Here is a 26,459-nt window from a genome sequence, read left to right as displayed (position 1 = left end):
TATAGTCATCTTGCTGAAACACAAAATTATAAAAAAGAACTAAGGTTTACTCAAAATTTCAAAGAGAAGCACACACATGCTTCTATATATGCAGTAGATGTTACTAATGTTAAATCAAAAACATCAAGCAACATACTTTTCAGGACATTTCAGGATTACAGATTTTCTTTTCTTACTTTCTTCAACCCTCAAGGACAAACTTCTTAAGGTTTTGCAAAGAAGGAAAACTTCTCCTTTCAACATTTGTCACATCTTATCAGTAAAATCTTTTCTTGGGGTGGTATTTTATTCACGCTGGCAAATAATTCTAACATGTCAGTGTTTTATTTTTTAGATTGACAGTTTTGCAGAGTAAATTTTACTTGTCCTTGATATGCTGCTTTAAGTCATTCCCTCCACTACTCAGTCGCAAACTTTTTAATCACTTTCTTCTTTTAGCCAACTTTTCTCCATTATACATGATTGTGATGCATCAGTGATCCCTCCTGTTTGCCCTCGGTATCTCAATCTTCCTTTGTCTTTCTCTCCTTTTTTGTCTCTCTAAGCGTACTTTATGTCTTCCTCTTTGTCTTCCCATATTATCTACCCTAATCATGTAATCTGAATTCCATCCCCACCTCCTCCGTCTGTTCACTCCATCTTCCTTAATCTTGTGTTTTACCTGCACTTTCCATTCACAGGCTCCTCCAGGTTGAACTGTTCATCAAACTCAAGGTGGATGAGGGTCCCAGGAGGGGACAGCAGTTTCCATGACAGACACAGGTTGCGGGGATAAGCTTTGGGGTAGTTTGGGCTGAAGATGACACCTCCCGCTGGCGTCACCGAGATGTTTTCGTCCTTGTGGTACAAGTCTGTGGTGGGGGAAGGGGCGATTGCTGTCTGTTAGTGGTTACAACTAATGTGTAAGTTCATGCACTTTACAGACACATTCACAATCAAAGCATATAGTCACACAAACAGCGACAAACATTGGATGTGGGCAAGATCAAGAAAAAAACTGAAACATGCTAAAAGAGATTAAGTGATTATGATAATTCATATGAGAGTACATGGGTCAGAGATTTAAGTGATTTCAGACCTACATCCCACATTCATTTTGTCATCACCTACTCACAGATAAATACTGTATATTATTTGTACCCTTTACATTTATTAACTTGGTTAATATGTAGGTATGTCTTAGACCCTTGATTCTCCAACCTGGGTACAAGAATTCATTAGGCTGAAAGAAACATTTGTTATTGGTTATTTGCAAAGCAAAGACAAAGCATTAACTGTGATGCAGTGCTAATAAGCACCCACAGCTACAAAGTTGAGTTTGTCAAGCATAGTGATCATTGCTTTTAACAGAAACTTATCAAAAAACAATTGCAGTGGAGAACATTTTTAAAGCTTCCAGAGGTAACAGAGGCAAATCACAACAAATCAAGAACAAGTGGTGGCAACTGGTGTTATTTACCTCTTAAGTTGGAACCTCGTTCTGAATATGACAATTAACCCAACTTACCCATGCTCTAGATCCAAACTCGAAAACCAGCGGGATTTACTAAATTATGTTTTCATTTACCACGCTGATGACTATTATCAATGCAAACAAATAACAGTGTCAAGTATAGTAGTAAATTTACTACTGGAAACTGTATAGCACTGGGTGTGTATGGAAGATTTAATTAGATACAACATGCACATGTCTATTTTTTTTTACTGCAGCTATCACTAAGTTTTATAAGGTTTTGAGGTTGGTGTTAATGAGAAACTTTCCCAGAGAGAGGTCCAGTGTCTAGGGTCTTTTCTGTGTATTCCTCCAACTACAAAATAGGAATTTCTAACCCAGAGCGGAACCCTATAACTTTTAGCCACTAGGGGCACTGGACCTGTAACTTCCAGGTTTAGCTCCCCTGAAGACCACTAGCAACACTGCACTGTTGCTAGTGCATTGTTGCACTGTCTTTTTCCTTGTTTTGGATTGTTTTAGGAGACCACTTTGGACCAGCTGATTGAGAGGTTGAGATACTTGTAAAGACAATGCCACTTTCACCCCTTCAGAGCAGGTGTCTTCAATTGTGGTCCTTGAGGTCCGGTGTCCTGGTACTTTTAGATGCATTTCTGGTACAACACACCTGAATCAAATGGCTGAATTACCTCCTCAGCATGCAGTCAAGTTCTCTAGAGTCCTGCTAATGACCAGATTATTTGACTCAGGTGTGTTGAAGCAGGGACACATATATCATCACAAATTAAGATTTAAACACTGACAATCAAGTCCTGTTTTGTGGAAACTAAATGGATGAACAAGGGAAATCCTAAAAAGGTGGGACTGACAGATTGATAGAACTGAAAAAATACTGAAAATAAGTCATAATAATAAGTATTCAAAATACTGCTGTATACAGCTGCTTGAATACTGTGTGTATTAAAAAGAATAAGATAAAAAAAAATAAAAAGGGATTTTTAGGAAGGTGGTTATTAGTCCCCTTTCAATTGTCTTGTTACTGAGAAGTGCTTTATAAATAAACCTGTCTTGCCTTGTATCTATATACACACATCCTTTATTGTTGATATTACTCAAAAATCAAATGTCCAAAAAATATTGATGTTGACTTTCTTATAATTACACAAAAGGTCTGGCACACAGCTACAAAAACACAGACACAAACACCGTCAGAAGGTCAGGATTTGTGCTGAACTGGGCTGACAGGGCGATATTTTCTGAGTGCTGTGTGGTTTTTTTTCCTGCAAGAGAGCTGAATCCATAATCAAGGTGCCGCAGTATGCACCCCTGAGAGATGATGATGAAGCTCCAGCCCTCTCATCTACCTCTTTACTGCAAACTTCACCTAATTTTTGCTCCTGCCCCACCGCTCAATTTCCTCCCTCACTGTGTTTCTCTTCTCATCATAGCAATTCTGGTCATCTTCTGATTCTCCTCCTCAAAGACAATTCCACCTAAAGGTGAATTTGACACCAGAAAAAAAACATGTCATATTGTAGTTTGGATAGTTTGTGCTTTTGTGAATTTGTCAATGTACCTGAACATGCCTGAGGAAGATGAAATTGTTTGCAAAGCAATTTTTCCACTCTGTTGATCAGACATTCCAATGTCAGGCTCCCCTCCTTCCTGAAAGTGCTTATGTATCAGATCATTTTACTTAGTAATGTCTAAAGGGAACCCATCATGGCTTAAAATAATCATTTTGATTCTTGCAAACAGAACAGTTATTTTAATGGTCCATGTGTGATTGTTTGGTTGGTATTGTTCAAATCATTCATAAGGCTAGATACTGAATTGCAATCTGAACTGCAGTACAGAACTGAAATCAAAATCACAATGTTTGTGTTCGTACTACCAAAATCATTACGGCCTGCTTGGATGCGATATTTGATAGATCACAAAATGTTTGGTAAAAGTACCTTGCACTCTCTTTGTATGCTAATATTCTATTTAGCCAGTTGGGCACTTTCACTGCCCTTGATGCTCACCCCTATGGTAGATTACAGTGACCAAGATTTAAAGCCCATCCAAGAGTGATATGAGGACAAAAAAGTAAGAGAAGAGTGAAGAAGATGTGGATTAACAGCAACCAGCATTGTTAATAGTATCACAATTAAATGCACTGATAATATCCAGTAGGCTCAGACAGAATCCATGAAAGGCGAGTTTAAACACTACACTAGAGAATCTGTGCATGTTGTCAATATGGCAATAAGCCCCTCTTGGATACCGCTCCACAGTCATGTCATTGAAGTTGATATAATTCATGCAGCAACATCAGTGACACTTTTTCAAATTCAAATGTAAATTAAATAATTATTCTAAAATATATTTGTGCTTATTGTCAGAGCAGAGAAACGACTGTGCTTATAAGTGGTACTTCACTATTTGGGTATAGGGTTCGAAGAATTTAAAGGGACAACGTGTAACTAATTTGGCTTTTAATTAGCAAAAATCAAGTATTGCTTTTATATATACATGTTCTGACAAAGTCTGCTAACCTCACATCAAAAATGAAAGCGGTCTCATTACTTAGAATCAGTAGTTTTTAAAATACATACGTGCCGATACACCCACTGGGAGGCTACACGCTCCAAGTTTGTCACCTTTCCGTAGCGGAAAGGTGACAAACTTATCAGCCATACGTGTTTCCTATCTGTCTTCTATATGAAGACATACTGTCAGTGGAGGAAGAGTATAAACAAGCAAAGATGACCATAGATCATTCTGCCAATTTTCTGTTGAAATGGAGGACCATCCACACTCTTTGCCCAGTGAGAGGCAAGAGAAAGTAATCAAGAAAGGAAAAAGAAGTAATAACCAAGAGGAAATTTAAGTCTATATCGGCAAAACTATTATTACCAGGTTCACGAGGGAGCGGGGATTTAAAATGTATACAGAGGTTGCAGGCTTGTTTGTTCATCTCCCTCTCACTCCCAGGGAGTGTGTATTAGGAGGGGTGGAGGGATATTAGCACCGTTCACGGTCTGTAGTGCAGCAGGGAGACGGGGTCTCTTTACTCATGTCTGTAGTCACTTGTTCAGACTCCAAATGAGCGACTGCATGTTCAGAAATGAGCCCAAAAAAAACGTAACACACCACTCTTAGAAGCGACTTAAGACAAAAACAAGCAAACTTGGGAACAGTGCCAAAACCATTTTACACAATGACCATAGCTACTAGACATTAGCAGTAGCTTATACATGAAGGATAGGTTGACAATGCCACATTTGATACTCCGTGGCTTCGGTAGTAGTTATTACGAGCTTAATCGTGAGGTCATTTTATAATTTGTTTAAAGCACCACTAGATGGTGCACCAGTGTGAAAATCTTACAGGCTGGGGCTTTAAAGTAAAAAATATTGCTAAATTGATAAATTTTCATTTGGTTTTTATTGCTCAGCACAGCAGTACATTTCAAATCTAAATTATATAAGCAATGTTTGCAACTTCATTACTACTGTTTAAGTAATGTAAATGTAAACCTTAATGTTTGTATCTTCTGGACTTTCATTTAGTGTAGTTGATAATGTAACACAAAATTGACCAGTATGTTTATTTTGTATTTCCAAATTTAGTGTGCAGCATGCATTGATTTATATGCAGTTCAGAGTACAACTACACAACTATACGGTGACTTTTTAAAATATTGTTTCCATGTACCTAATAATTTGGTTTTCCTTATGATCACAAAGCAGTTGGATCCAAAATAGTGAAGTACAAAGTCAATTCCGAAAGTAGAGGAAGACATGAATGCATTAGTGTCAAACTGAAAGGGAGCCATTACTTGGCTTAGCCATGCATGTAATTCCATGTTACTTATTACTTAGCTAATACTACAAAGAAATACACGCACACTGTCTTGGTGTTTTTAATAGATCATATTGTGTGATCTTTTATTATTAATTTTATAAATGACAGAGAAGTAGAATGATTAATTTGTATAAGACGTTGGCTGCAGTATCTTTTCAAATAAATAGTATAAAACCTTTATATAGGATAAATTAGTCTGATTCGAATAACTGAAAAAACGAGCCTTTCAGTTTTCTTTTAAGAAGCTTTGTTAAAGTACTTTAATTAATTTTGCAAAACCATCTGAATAGCTTAAGTGAAATGCAATTAAAAAGAAAAAGAAACATTCTGACGGAGTTCCCAGCAGAGACAGAGAGAGAGACAGAGCAGCAGATAGATAGATAGATAGATAGATAGATAGATAGATAGATAGATAGATAGATAGATAGATAGATCATTAATTATTGGGATTTTATGTAGTAGGCCAGCACCAAGTAGTACAGTGAAGTGGTTCAGCATGCATTTGTGTTAAGCTCCGCTGAGTCAATAATTTGATAGATAGATAATGCAGTATTTATTACATGAATATAAATTATAAATATAAGTAAATTTTCCTTTTTTCATATTTATATTGAAAATGTCTTTACTGAGAACAAAGTGAAAGTTTGTTGTGATTTTATGCATAGACCAGAACAAAGTGGTATACAACAATGATACGGGTTTTACACATTTGTTTTTTTTAAAATACAAAGTCGAAAAAGCAGCATGCATTGGTGTTCAGTTTCTCTGAGTTGATAATTTGTAGAACCACATTTTGTTACAATTACAGCTGCAATTCTTTTTTTTTTTTGGCTCTAACTGCTTTTGCAACTTTAGGCTCAGTCAGAGTAGAGATCTTTGAGCATGAATTTTCAACTCCTGTCACAGAGTTTAAAGTGATTTAGGTCTGGACTTTGACTCGGCCATTCTAACACAGGAATATTATTTTGACCAAAACAATTCCTTTACAGCTATGCTACAATGGGGGAAATTTGTAACCTGACTCTCGCCAGATGGATTTCCTTCCACAGAGCTCCACACATCCATCTGGGATTGCTCCATTGGAGATGTATTTCAGAGGGAGGGGCCTTATCAAAAATCCTAGACTTAAAGTGAATTTTGATGTAAACGCAGTGTATGGAAATGAAACAACCCTGCCTGTGATTCCAAACTGTGATCACAAGCCCAGCAACTCAGCAAACAAACAGTAAGGAAAATGAGAATAAACCCACCGGCAGCCCCCCTGGATCCCTCTGTGCGCAAGGCCAAAAGATCAAGGAACATCACACTTGGACAAAGAAAACTGGCCGATATTACAGAAAAGGGTCCCAAGAAATGGGAAACAACGATGGGCTGTTCTCACAACAAATGATAGGAGAAACCTGCTGGAAATGTTGGAATTTCACTACAAAACAGATTCTCTCTGCTCCAACATGACACCTAGGAAGATCATGACAATAAAGGTATGTCAACAATCCTCACTCTAAGCTACCAGAGAAAAAAAAAGTCACAGGGCCAAGAACCCTAATATTGTGCAATGGATCTGTAAGTGGGATTAAACACTTTTGTAACAAGAAGGGCATAGAAGTGTTGATTTATAACTCTTTGAACTATGGCCTGGTTCTCTCTAAAAAGGTCATTTGCAAAACGCCTAATTTCCAACATTGTCTATTCTGTGAACCGTCACCATCAGCTTTGTCCCAAAACAAAGCTCAGCCAGTGCCAAAACAAATGATAAGCCCAGTACAGTCCGAACAACCTAAGATACAGATATCCAGAAAGAGACTACATCAGAATTATAAGAGGATTCACCCCAGATCTCAACAGGACAAAAAAAGGACTCACCTTTAACTTCCACAGATAACCCAGAATCTCCATCCCCACAAACACCAGTCCAGACCACACCCACCCCACCTTTTTCGCCGTCAGGCCCAGTTGTGCCCTTCCTGGATTTCACAAACAATATGAAAGAGGTTTTTATGATTGGCCTGCAGTTAACATCCTCTCTACATAGCCATTCTGATAACCCTAGCTCTGTGATTAAACCAGCATCTTCCAAAGGCCGCAGAGCCCCTGATCCTCTTCCTCTACTTATCAAAGACCATGCCTGTGCTCAGGACTTTGGGATGACCTCTCTGTAACACACCGGACCCTAGCATCAACCTTATCAAACATGATAGTTCCCAGCATCAGTTTAGGCCTTTTGTCGGATGTAGCTGTGAAATATCTGTGATGCTATGTGGTAGAAATAAGAAAGCCAAAAGGATAACAAACAGGAATAAATAATCCTACTTAAAAGTAATAAATTGTCAGGTTCAACCTGCCACAGAGACAATATCAGCCATTAAGTCATATAAACCGACTTTATTAAATAATAGAGCTCTGTCAGGAAAATCACTTTTAGTCATTGACTTCATTACTGACAATAAACTTGATGTTATTTTTTTAACAGAAACATGGTTAAATTAGTTTAATGAAGCACCTATTCTGATAGATTTGACTCATCCAAACTACAATTTTCTTTGTGAGGGCAGAAAGCAAAGGGAAGGTGGAGGAGTGGTCTTATTTGCCACAGCTGACAGGTTAACAAATCCCCCTATGTATGTGGGTTCTGAACTCCATTCCAACAGGGGCTGCAATAAATTTGCCAACTTCTTCACTGAGAAAATCCAAAAGATTAGAGGGGCAGTCTGTACATCCATGTCAAGTTCAGAACTAAAGCTGTCTCCAACTAGAAATTATCTTGACAAAATGTCCTAATTCAGTCAAATAAACTACAAAACATTCGAAGAAATCGTTCACCAGCTAAGTTCTTCCTCCTGCTGCCTTGATGTTTTACCCACAGCTTTCTTTAAGAATGTTTTGCCTTTCATGGCATCTGATTTGACCCAGATAATTGACACATCCCTTCTGTCTGGTGTTTTCCCCCAGTTCCTAAAAACAGCAATTATCAAACCACTGTTGAAAAATAACAATTTAGACAAACTACTACTCCAGAACTACAGGCCCATCTCAAACCTCCCCTTTATCAGTAAGATTATTGAAAAAGCTGTTTTTCAACAATCAAACACCTTCTTAACAATGACCAGCCGCTTTGACATTTTCAGTCAAAGCTATTGTCAAGGTGTTTAATGACATCCATATAATTGCAGATTGTGGAAGAACCACAGTGCTGGTAATATTGGACCTTAGTGCAGCATTTGATACTGTCGGTCACTCCATTCTGTTATAGTGTCTGGAAACGATGCTGCCTGCTTCCTCACTAAGACTAAGAAAGTAGAGCACATCAGCTCACTTCTAAAGTCCTTACACTGGCTCCCTGTATCTCAGAGAAAAGACTTTAAAATACCTCTGTTAGTCTATAAATCACTGCATGGCTTAGCGCCTAAATTGTGATCAAACTTCCAGACCACAAAGGTCTTCTGGCTCCAGCCTACTCTGCATACCCAGAACCAGAACCAAATACAGAGATGCAAAATTTAGTTCCTATGTGCCACTTATGTGGAACAAACTTCCAGAGAACTGTAAAAGTGTTGAAAGTAATGAGAGTTCTTTTAAATCAAGACTAAAACACATTTATTTCAGGATTGCCTTTGACTTGTCTAGTTTAACTGTTTTATTGAAACATCATTAGTTTAAGATTGTAGTCCAACTGTTTTTAATATTTGCTTTTAGTTTCCATTTTCTCATGTTTTATTTTGTTTTTCTATATTTTATTCAAACTTGATTTTATTCTGTATTTATTTTCCAGTATTTTATTCATTATTCAGTCTTTGTACTGAAATGTGTTATACAAATAAATTTGCCTTGCCTAGAGAGGATACATCAGAGCTACACACTATATTAAGTAATATGAATAAAAAAGCTGATTTAAAGTTACATTTTAAAGCAGAAGAGAATGAACTTATCAGAAAGGGAAAAAAACAAAACATTGTGCAATTATGAATTGAAAATATGGGAAACTCAGGTAAAGACGCATACATTATGTAACAAAAAGCAAAATTAAAAATAAATAGAGGAAAGACAATGCAATATGCATGATTGTACAAGCAAATGCCTCAGAGAAGCCAAAAATGTGTGCAAACGGACCTTAGCATCTGAGAGACAGTGCAAATGATTCATGATCAGATCAGAACTTCTGCAACTATTAGCATATTGTAAAGACTTCTTGATTCTGTTGTGAGTAACAGAGATTATAAAGTCTAACAGCAGCTGGGAGTAAAGACCTGTGGAAACACTCCTTTGAGCATCTCAGGTGCTTTCCAGCTCTGCAACAACTCAATGGGGTGGGAGACATTGTCCATCACTGATGTTATTTTTCTCATAGTCCTTCTGTCTCCTACCACCTGCACTGGGTCCATAGGGACAGAGATGGCCCTCCTAATGAGTTTATCCAGCCACTTTCTCTCAGCTACAGATAAGCAGCTGCTCCAACAAACCATACCATAGAAGATGGGTGATGCTGCCACAGAGTCAAAAAAGAGAGCGCCCCTTGCACTCCAAAAGACCCCAGTCTCCTCAACAGGTAGAGTCTACTTTGACACTTCCTGTAAAGAGCACCAGTGTTGTGACTCCAGCCACTTTAGTGTTAAAGGAGAAGTCCGGTCAAAATCAGAATTCAAACTGCTGAAAGTACTTTAAATATAAAACTACTACATACTGTGCAAAAAATTATACGTTTTTTTTATTATGAATAATTTTTATTTAATCATGTTTATGTGGAGGAATCCATCTTGGTCAAGAATAGTACTGTCACCTCCCATTTTTTGACGTCACTCGGCGGACCCGCAGTTGAGCAAGTTTCAACACTCTGTTTGTCACGGCGCACTATTTTCCAAGATGGCGACGACTGGTGCTCTGTACGAAGCAGAGAGTGATGAAGTACTTAGTGACAGTGATGGGAGTTATCATCATCTGATAGCGATATGGATTTTTTTAGAAGAGTTTCTCGACAGAAACCGGACTTTTGACAGAATCCAGCCGTACCTATTTCCAGTCCAAACTCAGTCGGGTCCTACAGTATATATGTATACACGCGTGTGTGTGTGTGTGTGTGTGTGTGTGTGTGTGTGTGTGTGTGCGCGCTCCGCCGCAGCACGGCTTTGCCGGCGCTGCGGCGGAGCGCACACAACCACACGCAAACACACACAGCAGAGGAGAGATCGCGCTGAAGTGACTTAAGTAAATAGGGCAGGTGGTCATTATTGTATAAATATTAAAATATAAAAGCGTTCCAGCACATGCTGGGGCGGAGGGATACCACATCACATGTGGTATCCCTCCGCCCCTCTGCTCGGTGACCATCCCCGCAAATTCTAAATAAAAAATTCTAAAATAAAAAATAACTTACCGAAAATCCTCGCTCTCATGGCATGTTCAAAACATTCTTCTTCAAAATGGTTGCTGCATATGACGTGTTTTCTCTCTGGCCAGAAGTTAGATCGGCAAATCCGTTCTCTTCAAGTTGGCAATCCAGCAACGAGCCTGGTGGCTCATGATTTGGGAAGTTGAAATAAGCAATGTTTTTTCTACTTTTACCAGTTGTGTTGGAACATCCGATGGCCATGCACGCGAGCATTGTTGCTTCAGCAAAAAGCTCTTGGGAATGTCAGCGGTGAAGTCCTCTGGAAATCCGAAAAAATTATTGATGATCGCAGCTGTGTAGAACGGCTCCTATTGACTTTGCATGGAAAGCGGAGAGAAATGCTGTCGCCGCTTCCGCTTTTCCACGCCCCAGGATGTGATGTCAAACGCCCCTTACTGCCCAAATATGGGCAGTAATGTCAGCCCCCATACACAGTGATTCAGACGACAATTTATGTTTTTATTTTCTTATTGATTAAAGATAAGTTCATTAAATAACCACAAACGTATTAGTTTTAGTTATAGCTAATGATACCCTGATTTTTCCTTGTTGACCGGACTTCCCCTTTAAGGAGAACACCCAGGTGCTTATAGGAGTGGTCCACTAGGTGAGTCTTTTTTCACTTTGGCAGCATCTTAAAGGTTTTCTTCCACAATGTCCCTGTATTTAACTCCATCCATCTTCCCACTGACTCTAATCAATGTTTTCCTCTCCCTGCTGATGAAAATCATACCCATAGCCTGATACTGCCAAGGCCATGTTTCATTGTGTGGATGTGTGTTCAGGGTGATGTGTAATGCTAGTTTTAATTCAAAAGCAATACATAATTTTCCTTCCAATTTATGCACCTTTTATGTAGTTACTTATTTTATGGTTATCAAAGTACCCCCAAATAAATTATTGCATAAACAAATGTAAAAGCAGACTTTTGATTGTTAAAAAATCCTTATTTTTTTACATTTATTTTTCTCACCTGACAAAATATGACAATATGTAAGCTGTATCAAAGATTTTGCAAAGCAACTAAACTTGAAAATGAGTCTCAATAAAACCAAATGACCAGACCACAGGTCTTCAACTTAATAAAGTCATCGTCTTCAAAACTTACCTAAAGGTTAATCGTTTGCAGGTGCAGAAAATCTGATGATGTTCCTATCACATCACTTAGAGTCTGACTCACACCCTAGATAAATATACACACACTAACTTAGTTTTTTCTTTTCTTTCACACCAACATGTATTGTCTGACGCTGGCAATTAGACTATAAGACTCCTGATCTGACACTTAAGCCACTGTGGCAATGATGCTGTGTTACTGTGTGGTGAATATGTGTGTGTGTGTGTGTGTGTGTGTGTGTGTGTGTGTGTGTGGTGGGCAGATGGATGAGTGGATGTGTCAGTTTTTAGAAAAAAAATTCTTGATACTTTGCGTGGATTTGCATGCATGCATGTCAGGTTGGTTTAATGTGGGTATATTCTCACTCATTAAACTTGGCTCGCCCACCTCCAGTGCCAGGGTGTGATGTTCTTTGTGGCTTCAAGATCTATTTCTGATCCAAGTGCCAATCACACTCTAATCACCCAGCAACATGGTGCATCAGAGGCTGAAAAATAGCTCTCATGCTGGATTACAGCAAGTCACACTGAAGGACTTGATCACAAAGGATATTAATCTTCAAGTTTCTGATTGAATTGATCTGAGAGTTGAACTTGATGAAGTCACAGCAGTGCAAACAGTTACCTAATATTAAACACCCGCCATTTTTAATAAAAGTGTCTGTTTTCTGCAAACCAAACACAGTTTTATTTCTTGACTGACAGTTGATACATTACCTCTCAGGAACAAACTCCCACAGGATACGTCTAAAACAAGGCAACCCAATTTCTTCTGTCTGCCATCTCCTAACATATCCAGTCTCTCTTTCATCTTCTTAAAATGAATTCTTCTAAACCAAACACCCCAACAGGACACATACAATCCTTTCTGTCAGTTGCGAAAAACTCCATAGAGAGATGGGATGTTGATGTTTGTATTCTTTGTGCCATTCTTGTTTAAAAGTGGAGTAAAGCTCTTCTTAAAATGTGTAAAATTAGTTTTTTGGTATGACTTATATTATACTTTGAATTGCTGTAAAAGGGATAGGTTAAAGCTCTTAACAAATGTGTGAGTTAGATTAAAATCTTGACACAAATCAGATGTTGTTGGCTTGGCAAAATGGTACAAGGCTTGTATTTGTAAAGCACTTTATCAAGTCCAATGACCCCAAAGCGCTTTATACTACAATCAGTCATTCACACACACCCTGACGGTGGTGAGCTATGTTAGTAGCTGCACCTGCCCTGGGGTAGACTGACAGAGGTGAGGCCGCTATACATCAACAGCAGGCAATGCGGGTGAAGTGTCTTGCCCAAGGATATAACAACTGAGACGGTTGGAGCAGGGAATCGAACAGGCAACCCACCGGTTACATGACAAACTCCATTTATTCTATAATATCAACTCCTTAGGTTATAATTCATAGAACAATACCTGACAGACACTGAAAGTTAATTATTCCTCATAATCAGCTGGTGTTCAGATTCATTTGGTTTAGCTAAAAAACTAATTTTGACTTTATTTCAAACTTTTAGTATTCAGCTATTAATTATAGTCGTATAATTATAGTATAATTTGATAGTATGCTTAAACTCATTCTCTTTGGAAGAATATTTATGCCCAGGCTTTAACTCAATATTCAGGGTCTCGGTTAGTTATGATTCTAAAGTAGCAAGACTTTATCATTTTCTTTCTGTATATATATATATATATATATATATATATATATATATATATATATATATATATATATATATATATATATATGTGTGTGTGTGTGTGTGTGTGTGTTGATTTTTTTTTTTTTTGATTTTTTTTTCTTTTTAAAGTGTGCCCCCCTAAAAATATGGAATCACGTGCTATATTGTTATCACAACTTTTACCAATATTATCACATATTGTAGCTTAAGTAGCAAGACTTTATCATTTTCTTTCTGTATATATATATATATATATATATATATATATATATATATATATATATATATATATATATCACATGCTATACTGTTATCACAACTTTTATTATTATCACATATTGTAGCTTTTTGTGATATTGTGCTGTCCTAATTCAAATAGGGGTAGTCCTTGCATTTAATTGTTTGAATAGATATGCCAGGCACCTTCAGGCACCTAAATAAATTGTACACTCGGAGGAACCAGATTTGTGCAGGTCCACAATTCTCTTCCAAATACCTTACCTTATTTCAGTATGTTGTAGATGTTGCCCTAAATTTTAAATGGGTCTTTTATAACTCAGATGTTGTGAATTAATATTATCAGAATCTTACAAAGCCACAACATCATCATCTGGGCCCAACCAAAATGTTTACAGGTTTAACAATCTTCGCATAAGCAGACTTTGGATTTTAAGGAAGGTGTTCAAAAATCCTATTTCAATATACTGGCACTTTTCAAATACAAATATTTTATGGTATAGAGTTTAAACAAAAATTAAGAGTGGAACACTCACTTGTTTCCTGACCATCTTGTTATATGCCTTCAATCCAGCCAATCTGCGCCAAGACCTCTTCTTACCTCAACCAATCATCCTTCAAGACTTTGCTTATAAAGCACTTATACATGGACTCTCATGATCTTTATCTGAGCTTCGACTTACCTCAACCCCATCTCCTCCTTTGCCCTCACATACTCCACCTGCCTTCCTTATCTCCTCTGGACTCCACCATCAGGGTCCAGACCCCGGGGAGAACACTTCACTAATCCTAATCCTAAAATGATCATCCAAGCTCAAAGACATTCACAGCTTTCACGCCTTCTACCGGGGTCTGAGGGCCAAAAACGTTCTGATTTATGTCAATAAATCTCTCAAATTGCCCCTTCTGTCTGTGTGAGTCTTTCCAGGTTGAAATGCAAAATTACCTAAAACATGAAAAAGGTTTAGTTTGGAAAAGCGAGGAGGAAAAAAAAGTTATGTCTACTTCGTGAATAATGCTTTAGAAACACAATAACGTGATGGGGTAAGAGGGTTATGCTGTGGTAGACTAGTTCACCATGGATCAAAGTACAGCACAACCACACATAATGGATAGGGAACATAATGGATTTAAAATAACACAGTCAGCATGGCACTTGGTGCTTTATACACCAAATTGAATAACTTTTAACAACTTAATTTATAATGTGAAACAGCTCTTAGGAGTTTGCTTAACATGACAAGAACAACAGGGCAGATTCTCCCTGGCAGTATGTTTTTTTTTTTTTTGGCATTTGATTACAGAGCAACCCATGTCCTATTAACAGTGAAACATGAATTAAAAATGGTAAACATGTGTGTTCATAATGCATGTGGGAAGTTTGCACATTAACATCTGTTCAGCACTTCATATATGCTCTGTGCTGTAAATGTGCACTGGCTGTGGATGAGAGAGGCTTTACTTGCTCCCTTAGAGTATTTCCACCCAGGAGAAATAACCAAAGCTCTTTCCATCTGGCTAAATGTAAGCTCAATGCATTTGTGAGTGTATCGCAGTGTGTGCCTGTCTGCATCGCTGTGCTGCTTATCAGAGCCGATGCTGGCTCCACTGTTTTGCCACTCTCTCATGACAAATCAGCTTTAAATTTTCTCGCCTGTTTTTCAGTCATGCTCACAAAAGCATAGAGGCATGTAAAATGGAAAGACAAAAAAGACACACAGACGGGCACATAAAAACACATGCACACACCTCAGGAGTGTATCCTACATGCCGAGAGATGTCAGCTTTGGTCAGCATTGGATATTGCTCTACATCTACTAACTACTATTTTGCTTTGGTTTATCAGTGCCTCTATCTTGCACCATCTTTCCTACATTTTTTTTTCTTAGGTTTACTTAAGTGGACTCCGGGATTCCTATTTCAGATGACTATAAAAGTGTGCCATATGTTGTCCTACCATTAATCTTTCCTTTCAGATTATTAGCCTAGTGAAGCTCTGTCTCAAACGCCACACCCATATTAACTTATATGTAACTTGTATATAATTCTTCATGACAAGATATTGTTTCTGGAGTAAATGTGTAGTATACAGCAAGTGCTGGGATAGGCTGTAACTGTTGGTTTTATGAGAAAGGCTGTTAAGCATTAGCAAGACAGCATGTTAAAGAAAAAGAGAAACTATAAATATGTGCTCAAGAAAAAGTATAACTTATGCATAAAAATTCATGTGAAGTCATGTGGCAGACAGCTGGAGTCTATATGTTCATGAATTACATAGATCCAGAGGTATGTGGTGGATAACACCCTACATGCCTTATGCCACTCAATTAAAGGTAAATCATATTCAAATATCAGCTACCTTGAATATGGAAACATAGAAAAGATAAGTGCCTTTAAGTCATTTGAACCTAATCAGATTCAAAACCCTAAGATAATTTTAAAATGTTACTTTAAAATTGCATCACACCATTTGGTGGTAGTTTAAACTGTGTTGGCCCACACAACTAAAGCCAGCATCCATCTCCAAAGGTCTGCTTGCTGAGCTACAGACGCAGTGATTGAATCTCAAGAGGAAAGGAACCTTAAATTGTGATTAATGGCAAAAGCTGGTTTGAGAAAACATCTCAATAAATCTAGGGTTGTGCAAAAAGTGTGTTGACAATGTGTATTGATATCATTCTTCTGCTGTCTGGTGCCTAGTGCCGGGGATAATGGATATTTAAACAAAAATCTTTGCTACAGATCAGCAAATCTGACAAGTCATTGAAAGTTGGATGCTCCGATTGAAGAATCTGGGCCAATATCGATATGATATGGCTGACAACAACTAGTTACCAATATTTATCTTTCAACGCCTTGAAAAAATGACCACATGGCTGCCATTAATTCAGTTGTTTCAGTTAGATACCCCACAATCCTGCACTTCATTAAGTATCAATGTCACTGGCAAAACAAATGCCACAAGGCCAATCCCCTCCCTTTCCCATTCCAAAACAATTACACAAAAGAGGAACGTTTCCTCAAGATCTGCAAATTCTGTGAATTGTATATAAATCTGCAAAAAGAGGTATCTGCACATCCTCCACCACTTTCACCCTTGCTGTGGAGCAGAAAACATCACCAAGTCTTTTGTTTACAGTACCTGGCAATGTAACTAAAAATAATGCAGGTGGATGTTTATTATTCTATATTCCAATTGCCTGCCTTTCAGTGGCGGCTGGCCAGTAGGGGGCGCTCGGGCGCCGCCCCCTTTAAATCGTTTAGATAATAAATGATTTCTGAACTGCAAAGTACTTAGAAATGTATTTATTCATACTGTGTGTCCAATAGACATGTTAGAATTTATTAAAATAGTAAATACATAATTCTATTTAATTGCTCACATTGTGCACACTTCCTCCTTTCCTATGTGCAGGGCGCCGGTCTAATGGGAGTGAACGTAGGCGCAGCAACTTGGGCAAGCACGTGATCTGAGGCTGACTTTTAATTGGTTATCTAGGGTTTTGCATAGGGGCGCACTGCTCTGCGTCCCGGACACACCTATTCTGTTGCGTCATTACTGGTAGAGTGTCAGTACTGGCTAATTTTTTTAAAAACATTGTGTGATTGGACAATCCCCGATTCGACTCAGCTCAGCTGCAGTTCGTTAGGTTGATTCACGGTTATGCTTGCAAAGTTGAGTAGTTTCAAAATGAGAGAAAATTCTGTTTTGTCTTTACAAAAAAATGCTTTTACAAAGCGTTCACTTGAAGAAAAAAAAACAGGATAAAGGAGCTTGGACCGGATCGTCTTAATTTACAAATTCAGCAGCAGGCAAGTGATCTCTCCACTCCATGGTTGGACATAGCAGTGTAGGTAGTAGTCAGCCAGTGAAGAAGCGTTGGACACTCAGTGTAGAAGACCATGAAAGGATTGCTGCAGAGATGAGTTGTTGTGGAAAATCACTGTTACACTGGTTTATAGTAATGTTATTTAATATATTAGGAAGATGTGCTTTGTAGTTAGAAATACCTTTAGTTGTGTCTATGCTGTGTAGGTATGTTGATGTAATGTTTGTCAGCAAGATATTTTATTAAAGTTGTACTGAAGTTTATGGGTAATGGGGAATAAAACATTTGGTTACTGAATTTTGTATAATCTTGTCCCACAAAAATGCTGTAACACATTTCATAACACAGCCTTAAAAAATGGCAGCAAATGTTATTAAAATTAGGAAAACAATCTAGAAGAAGTCTTTTCAGAAACTGTCACGCTCTTGAAGATCCTCATCACCACACCCATGACCACAGCAGAAAGCTGAAAGGTGCTTTTCAACTCTGAAAAGAATCAAGACTTTTTTGAGAAACTCAATGACTCAGGACAGGCTGAATGCATTGGCCATGTTGTCAATGGAGAAAAGACTAGTCACAGAGATGACTGACTTTAACAATTAAGAATATAATTGAGAAATTTGCTGGGCAGAAGGAAAGGAGGGCAAAATTCATGTTCAAATAGTGCTATTTTTTAAGATTTGCTTTGTTTGTTTTTCATTTGTTTGTTTGTGTGCGCCCCCCTCAGTTTTTTTAGCACCAGTCGCCACTGCTGCCTTTATATCACTTAATCTTTTTAATTTGTCAACATGATACAATTAATTGTGCATGCCAACTACACAACTCTTTTGTGACATTTTAAATATTGTTTTAAAGTAACTAATAATTTGGTTTTCCTTATGATCACCAAGCAGTTGGATCCAAAATAGTGAAGTACAAAGCCAATTCCACAAGTAGAGGAAGACATGAATGCATTAGTGTCAAACTGAGAGGGAGCCATTACTTGGCTTAGCCATGCATGTAATTCCATGTTACATGTTACTTGGCTAATACTACAAAGAAATACACACACACTGTCTTGGTGTTTTTTTGTTTAGTTTTTTTTTTAATCACATTATGTGAATTATTACATTTATTTTATAAATGACAGGGAAGAAGCGGAATGATGAATTTGTATAAGGCATTGGCTGCAGTATCTATCCAAATAAACAGTATGAGACCTTTATATAGGATAAATTAGTCTGATTTGAATAAATGAAAGAAAGATCCTTTAGTTTTTTAAGCAGCTTTGTTAAAGTACTTTAATTAGCTTTGCAAAACCAACCGAAAAGCTTAACTGAAACGCAATTAAAAAGAAAAAGGCTAATGGAGTTTACAGACAGACAGACAGACATTTATTATTGGGATTTTATGTAGAAGGCCAGCACCAAGTAGTATAGTGAAGTGGTGCAGCATGCATTTGTGTTCAGTTCTGCTGAGTCAATAATTTGTTAAATAGATAACACAGTATTTAGTTCATGAATATTTACAAAATAAATGTTTTTCGTGTTTTTTTTTTTCATATTTATATTGAAAATGCCATCAATGAGAATAAAGTGAAACCAAAGTCACATTCCTAGTTTATGTGCACAAATTTGGCAAATAAAGCCAAGGTTGGTTCTGATCTGGCTCCCAAATGTTGAGAATCTCCGGCTTTCTCAAAAGCAACATTTACATCTAATGGTTCTCCCATAAAGGTAATAGTTTAGCTCATTTACTATAAAAATACCAAGCTCTGATAAACTGTTATGGATCTGTTATCTGTTAGACTGTTATGGAAATTTTACCCACAGTGAATAAACATAGGATAATGTACGTATCAGCCAGACTTTCCCTTTTATGATTGCTATCCTTCTTTTAATTTAGCTTTCTATTCTCAGTCATTGCAAAATCAAAAGTCATGACTGAGCTGTTGTACTTAGAGTCCCCCTGCCTGAGGACAATTTTGGCTCAGTCAGAAACACTGTGGGGTGTTTGTCTCTGCAGTCTGTGCTCATAAAAGGGGGGTAACACCCTCTGTGTGCATCTGTGTGGGTGGATGTTTTCAGTGTGACAGCATCAACATGCGAAAATGTTTCGCTGTGACCACATACTTCGGGCCAAAGATTTAAAAGATTTTTGTCCAAGAGCAGCTGCGTGTGTAAATCCGTGTGAGAAAGTGTGAATATTCCTTTGAAGCCGAAACAAAGGCATGCCCTGTGACACCAACAGAAGAGGTTAGACAAACAAACGTGGGCATGACCAAAGCCATGTTTACTCAGCATAAGGACTGCGTATGACAGAGCGGACATCCTCACAGGATGGAAACATGGGTCTAAACAAAGTCAGAATTGCGAAACGAAGGTAGAGAGAGGATGATAAACAAGACCAGGACAGAGAAGAGATAAAGGGCAGTCACCTAGTGGAGAAAAACAAAACACATAAAAATTGGGGGGATGATAATGGAATGACATACAGAAAGGACAAAGATGAAAAATACAAGACTGAAAATGCATGTAGTATAGAGAAATGAAGGGAGTAGAGGCAAGGGAAAGTACAAGGCAGGCCCCAAGGGGCCTCCACACTTCAAATGCTGTGAAGGCTACACCAAAGAGCATGTCTAAGGTTGACTCATAAAGAAGCTATGCAATAAACTCTTCAATGTCTATCCTTGAAATATCATCTATATTTTGCTATATGTTTCATGTGCATTGTTGCCATATGTGCAAATTAGTCAATGTTTTTTTATTTTTTTACATCGCTCAAATGATGCAGAAGATATCAACAACTAAAAATGCCTTTAAAATATTCTCCACTGCTTAATTTTTTTTCCGGGTTCCTACATATTTGCCGGCAGGTTTCAATGGTCCTTTTGGGCCGTTGATTAGCATTAGCATCCACTTAACTTTCACAAGGGCCTCTTAGACATCTGTGACTCAACACCTTCTGAGGGGGCAAATTAGCCTAATGGGCACAAAAAAGAGGGATGGTCTGCTCTCTGCTACAAAGGGTGGTTATAAGGCTAAAAAAGGGTATATTTTCGGGTAATTTCTTATAGCCTCTAAGCACATTATTTTAATGAAGTAATGTGTCATAACCGAAGTCAACCTTTTTCAAAATGCTTCACAAAGTTGTGCTAAAAATGCAGAGATGGAAACATTGGTCTGTTACCTGCACTAGGTACCTCCTCTTCAGGTTTGCAAAGAGTTTACTAATGAATCACTGCCCTGTGTTAATTTTGCTCTGACGGTTACAGAACCCTTTTGTCAGTTAGCATTTTTTTTCTTCCCTTGATTAGGATAAGAAATCCTGTATTTTCTCACAATGGAGAAATTCAGGCATGGCAATGACAAAGACACAGACGCAGAGTTACACACAGTTTACAGTAGTGAAAAAACAAGATAATCTAATGTTACTTCTAAAGCAGCAGAGGGCGAGCTTTATCAGAAAAGCCAGAACAGGAGACTAAGGAAGGATTGGGGCCATGATGTTCATTTGGACATAACTTGTCTAAAGTTGCTAACCTCAAGCATTTCGCTTTATTGTGGCGTCAATAGCCGTGTTTCCATCAACGTTTTTTTAATGTGCATTTTGAAGTATCACATTTGAAAAGGTTGATGAAAACGGCAAAATTTAAAATAACTTCCTCAATGGCTGTGATGTGCAAAGGCAATGCAAATACATAAATGTGCTTCAAACACAAAAAGTACTCCAAACATAAAAAAGAGGCTATCACACAAAACACTTGGAATGGAAAAATACGGCAAAAGAGAAACGCTGCAATCACAGAAATTAGAGACACAAAGTGCAAATGTGCTGCAAACACAAATGATGCTGACACACAAACACTCGAAACACATGTAAAGGCAAACTGCTGTATGTAGTCAAAACAACTGGAAGTTAAGAAAAGCTACAAGCTAGCTCCACTAAACGGAAGTCCTCCAGACCACTAGGGGGATTAGACCACCAACCAACATGCCACCAGACCCGGCGGAAGAGGTACGTTTTCCTTTGTGTCTTTTGAAACATTTAATCTTTTACAATGTTATAGAACCACAGTATATATACATCCTTAGTATTAGCGTATTTGAGTTTCATTTATAGTAGTTTGCATTTCTAATGTGTCACTCACTGCAAGCTGAGGTCTGTAGACATCAGACCATTGTCTAAAAAGCTGATTTCCTATGACGTTTACTGTTTCTAAAAAAAAAATAGCTGAGATGTAATTCAACAGAAAATGTCCACCTTTACCTAGTCTTTATAGTGCACAAAGCTAACACATCTCCTTCCTCCTTGTATTCTGGCAGCCCACTTAGCAAGCAACCATCCTCTGCTCTGATGCGCTCCTGTTTAACACCTTGGCTGAGCTTACTGAATAATGCAGGAAGGAACAGCTTTTGCTAAGTCAGCACTGAGGACAGGTCAGTGGAGACACTGCATTCGAAGGACTCTGGCAGCCTTGACACATGAATGCAGAAGCTGCACACAGGAACGCGCGCACACACATACATGCAGTAAAAGCAGATGCATGTGTAGAGGATGTTGTATCCCATAAACACAGTTAGCAGAATGCATATCTGTGCAGACCACAAAGACTGTGTTGAACCACATAATCAGTATGGATTAAAACTTGTTCAGGGTCAACACACTTCCCTATACAGGAATACATTAGTTGACCAGTTCACTACAGCAGACTGTAAATTATGATAGTAACTTCAAACCTCATCTACAGAGTTTCAACAGCAAATCCATCTAGCTATGTAAATGATTTAGAGCTAAATTGTATTTTATCAATAAAATGCAACCAAAATTTGGCAAACACTTGTGCTGTAGAATACTTTTCACACAAAGAAAAGCTGAAAAAAAGAAAGTGTCTCAGCTAAAATCGCATGTTGGTCGAACAGATATTCTGCATTATATGGAAAACGATTGCTGATTCCCAAAGTGTTCACATTCCACTTGAATTGCCAGGTTTTGCAATGTCATAAATGAGAAATTGTTCTATAAATCCTTTCTCACATACAAAGTGATATTTACCCTGTTCAATTCAATTCAATCGAAGAACAGACAATTTTATTAGAGGAAACAAATATAAAATAACATCAACCTGAAATAATATTGTATAAATGTTCATACTCCTTAATCTGAGACTTTCTTGAAACAACTTTTAAAAGATCTGAATAATTAGTGGTATTTTCCTGATATTTGCTCACCAGTACAGCCAATGTTTGCAGATACACTACAAAGGATCAAAATAATATTATAGTAATGTGGAGTACGATGTCTACCACTACTCTATTGTTTGTGTTTGTGTGGCACTACTTTATCAAGCATAAGGTTACGTTGTTTTCGTAATGCTATATTAAAGCCAGAGCCTCCCTGTGTCTCCAGGAGCGTGCCGGATTCAATGTGCAGTATGCCGGGCAAACTGGAGCAGGGCATAGTGGCTAACAGTTAAACAGAATACAATGTATCCTGTCTATTATGTGTTTAGTGACTAAGTCAGTGTATCTGCAAAAATGTCTGTCAAGGCTGTCGACACCAAAGAAGGGTTGAGTGTATCTTGCGGGAACAAGAGAACCGCTGCAGAAGAGTCAACAAGTACAAAGATATTGGACAGCAGACAGGTAGAAAAAACTCCTCTATCATGACGCAGTACATCCAGTTATCTGTTAATTGGAGATTTCAAAGGAGATTTGAAATCTCTACATGTACTTGTTGGGTTTTACATGTGACAATATTCACCTGCATTGATCCTATTGCTGGAGTATGGACAAGAGTTGAAATGCAGCACCATCTTTTTCTGAAGAAAGAGCTAGAGTTCAGAACTAAAATCCAACAGACAGTCTCTCAGGGTCAGAACATGGTCTAAAAAATAGGCTGAGGATAGGGTGACCATATCTAAAAAAAAACCCAAAAAAAACAAATGTGGAACATCAAGTTTGCTTAAGAAGGACTTTGCACGACATATTATCAACATAATGATGATGTCATACATTTCAAATTAATGTAGGGTGACAAGACATCCCTATTTTGACGACCTATCCCCGGCAAAAGCTGTCGCTGGAAATGTCCACCAATTTTAGCTTTTCATGAATGAGCCGAGCCAGCTGTTTCCATTACATTCATCAATTCCTTTTCTTATTTTATTTTTCAAGCATCCTGGTGTGCAAGCTGGTCATGACATGGAACGCCACTGCATGTTTTTATTGACAGCCGATGTGGCTCTGTGATAACTGCAGATCTGCTTTCTTTACGTTTCAGAAAAGCATGTGTCGCATAATTGTTGAACTTTTCAGAATTTGGCTCAATTAAATGCAAGACACTGTTTCAGTTTGTGGGACCCTGGGACAAGAGTGAAAAATGCCACATAGTCCAGCATATATCGGGTCCTCTGGTCACCTTAGCTATGGACAAGAGATGTCCTCATAATCTGAAAGACTGAGAAATATTACAAATACTGTCAAGTCAAGATGTGATAGATGCCTGCAAAAGAAGACTGAATGCTGAAGTTGAACCAAAAGATGATGATTAAATTATGGGTGTTTACATTAATGCAGCAATGTTATTTAATCTGTTTCTATTTTTTTTTTCCTTCCAACACATTTCTTTTGCAAGTAAACTATACACAATAAATGCCACAGAATATGTAAAAAAAAGTATTTCAAGGATGAATCATGGTCTTTTTATATCACAAAAATCTAGCATTATAAAAGGTGTGTGGGGACTTTTGATGGCAGCTGTACATGTGGTAAGGTGAGCAAGAAGAAATGCATTACCATGGGGAAAAAAAGAGAAGAAATTGGAAGACAAATAGAGAGATAAAGGGAAGAAGACATGCAGAAAATAGAAGGAGAAAGAAGAAGGGAAGCAGAGAATGACGGATAAGGCAGAAATCCATCACTGCAAGGAGGAGAGAAAGCAAGAGGGGGAAGTCTGTGGGTGTGGGAAGACAGTGGAGGTTTAAGGAAGGGCTGGACAGAAAGAAGGAACGGATGAGGGATGAAAGGAACGTTTTCCTTCGCAGCCTCCTGCGTAGTGATGGAGCGCCTCTCCTGGGCCTCATCAACAATATCTTCCCCTTGTGAGCAAATATGTCTTTACGGTGAAGCATGATGAAGACTGTTGCTTTTACCTACCTAGGTTTCTTAGCATGTAACTCTCTGTTTCTAAGAAAGAAGCCCACAGATTTTTTTTTTCTTTTACACGTTCCTAAAGTTGGGGCTGTGTTATAATCACAAATCAAGCAAGGCAGGGGGATTCTCCTTGTAAATCTCCAACATCTGTCATTCAAACCAGCAAATGTCATGGAAAGCACCTGGGACATGATCCCGCCACCTGCGTTTTGCCGACCTCTCAAGCTGCTTGCTCATGTGAATATGTGCCTCTGAAGGTTTGTGGCTTAATTCGACGGAGCCCGTGCCCACATTAGGAGTTAACGTAATAATGTGTGAGCTTGTGAGATTGTGAAGGTGTGTGTGGATGTTTATGCAGCTTGTTAGAGAAGCCCTTGGTCCCTGCTGACAGCTACTGCAGTCTGAACAGCGGGGCTGACGAGGACAATCAATTAGCCCTGATTTGCACTCAAAGAGACAGACTAACACTCCAGCATACGTAGATTTTAACAGAAAATATAACCTTATCAGAATTTTTTTTAAAGTTCTTGAAAACTTTAGATTGCCATTTTCATTATTAAGAATTGAATTTTTTCATTTCTTGCCCACTGACAGAATTGCAAATTACATATTTTCTTTGCTCACTTGTCTTGTTCACTGATAAATGGTTTAGGACTGATCCTGAACTATTTATCTGTGCTCAAGGACTGCCCATTGACTGGAAGGTGAAACCAGAGTCAGGTCTTTTTAGCTAATGAGGTGACAATCAGGTTGGTGTTCATTGACCTTAAATCAATGCTATCTTATACTGAAAATAAACCATTTACAAAGCATAGTCCCTTCTTTAACACAATGGTTTACCTTCTCTCCTGTCTATGGGACTTGGTGGTAAATTACAGCTATTTGTGCTAAATTGTGGGCTTGTGAACCGTAGTGCAGGCTAACCAAGAACAAAAAGGGGGATGGAAGAAAACTTCTGAAAACAGCAGAACAATTACAACCAAATATTAAGCTTACACTGCAAAAGAAGGCACAATCATTGTTTTCTTCACTGTCTAGCACTTAATTCAAACTTCATTATTCCTGTCAGCCAGAATTGCCTTTTTTCTATTAGTTAAATGTCAAAATGATGGGTGATAATTTCTGTACAGCTTATGTAAATATCTGGTTGCAACTTGAAATGACAAAATCAGGAATATTATAATGTATAATGTATAAAGAAGTGAATAACTGTAAACTGAAAGGCAAAGGATAAATAGTGTAGGAAATATTTTTTATATAAGTTTGAAAGTGTTGAGTGCATTAGTAATCATCCTCTTCTGCTCTTATGAATAAGATCCTGAACAACAAATTGTCCTCAGAAGTCTCTTAATTAGTAATTAAAGCCCAACTGTGTTTAATTTAGGCTCAGTAACAATCCATATATCCAGCAAAGGCCTACAAATATTTTTAGAGAACAAGGAACAAAAAGTCTTGACAAGAACAAGAAACATAGCAGACATTTCAGTGAAGTTGTTGAGAAGCTTACAGCAGAGTGAAGTTATAAAACGTCCCTAAACATGCAGCCCAGGGTTTTCCACAGCATCAGGTTTGTAGCTACATGTGAGGGAGAGTGAAACAAATTTCAATGAACAATCCGACTTGTTTGTTTATTAAAATGTACAATATAACAATTACACATTTATTACATGGTAATACCACATGTCTCTTTGTTTAAAAGCATATAGTATTACATCATGAAAGCATGTATTTATTTGCATATTTAATAATATGCCATACCACATGTCTGTTGTTGT

At 37.9% G+C, this 26,459-nt stretch overlaps 1 protein-coding gene across 2 annotated transcripts in view; it reads right to left on the bottom strand.

Annotated features, from left to right (window-relative positions):
- pdgfd (platelet derived growth factor d) overlaps positions 1–26,459 on the bottom strand; it is an 88,610-nt gene that overhangs the window by 40,134 nt on the left and 22,017 nt on the right. The window contains exons 1-2 of one of the 2 annotated variants that reach the window (XM_021314734.2): positions 1,508–1,784; positions 662–851 (exon numbers count right to left, since the gene is read on the bottom strand). In XM_021314734.2, the coding sequence (XP_021170409.2) occupies positions 662–851; positions 1,508–1,511 (194 nt within the window). In that variant the 5' untranslated portion in view covers positions 1,512–1,784. Of the gene's footprint in view, positions 1–661; positions 852–1,507; positions 1,785–26,459 lie in introns of those variants that run through there. The other variant, XM_012859317.3, reaches the window with a different exon arrangement.

This window comes from Fundulus heteroclitus, chromosome 18 (assembly GCF_011125445.2).
Source record: "Fundulus heteroclitus isolate FHET01 chromosome 18, MU-UCD_Fhet_4.1, whole genome shotgun sequence".
Taxonomy (NCBI): domain Eukaryota; kingdom Metazoa; phylum Chordata; class Actinopteri; order Cyprinodontiformes; family Fundulidae; genus Fundulus; species Fundulus heteroclitus.
The sequence above is the reverse complement of the archived record's forward strand: the minus strand, read 5'-3'. Positions and strand labels throughout refer to the sequence as shown.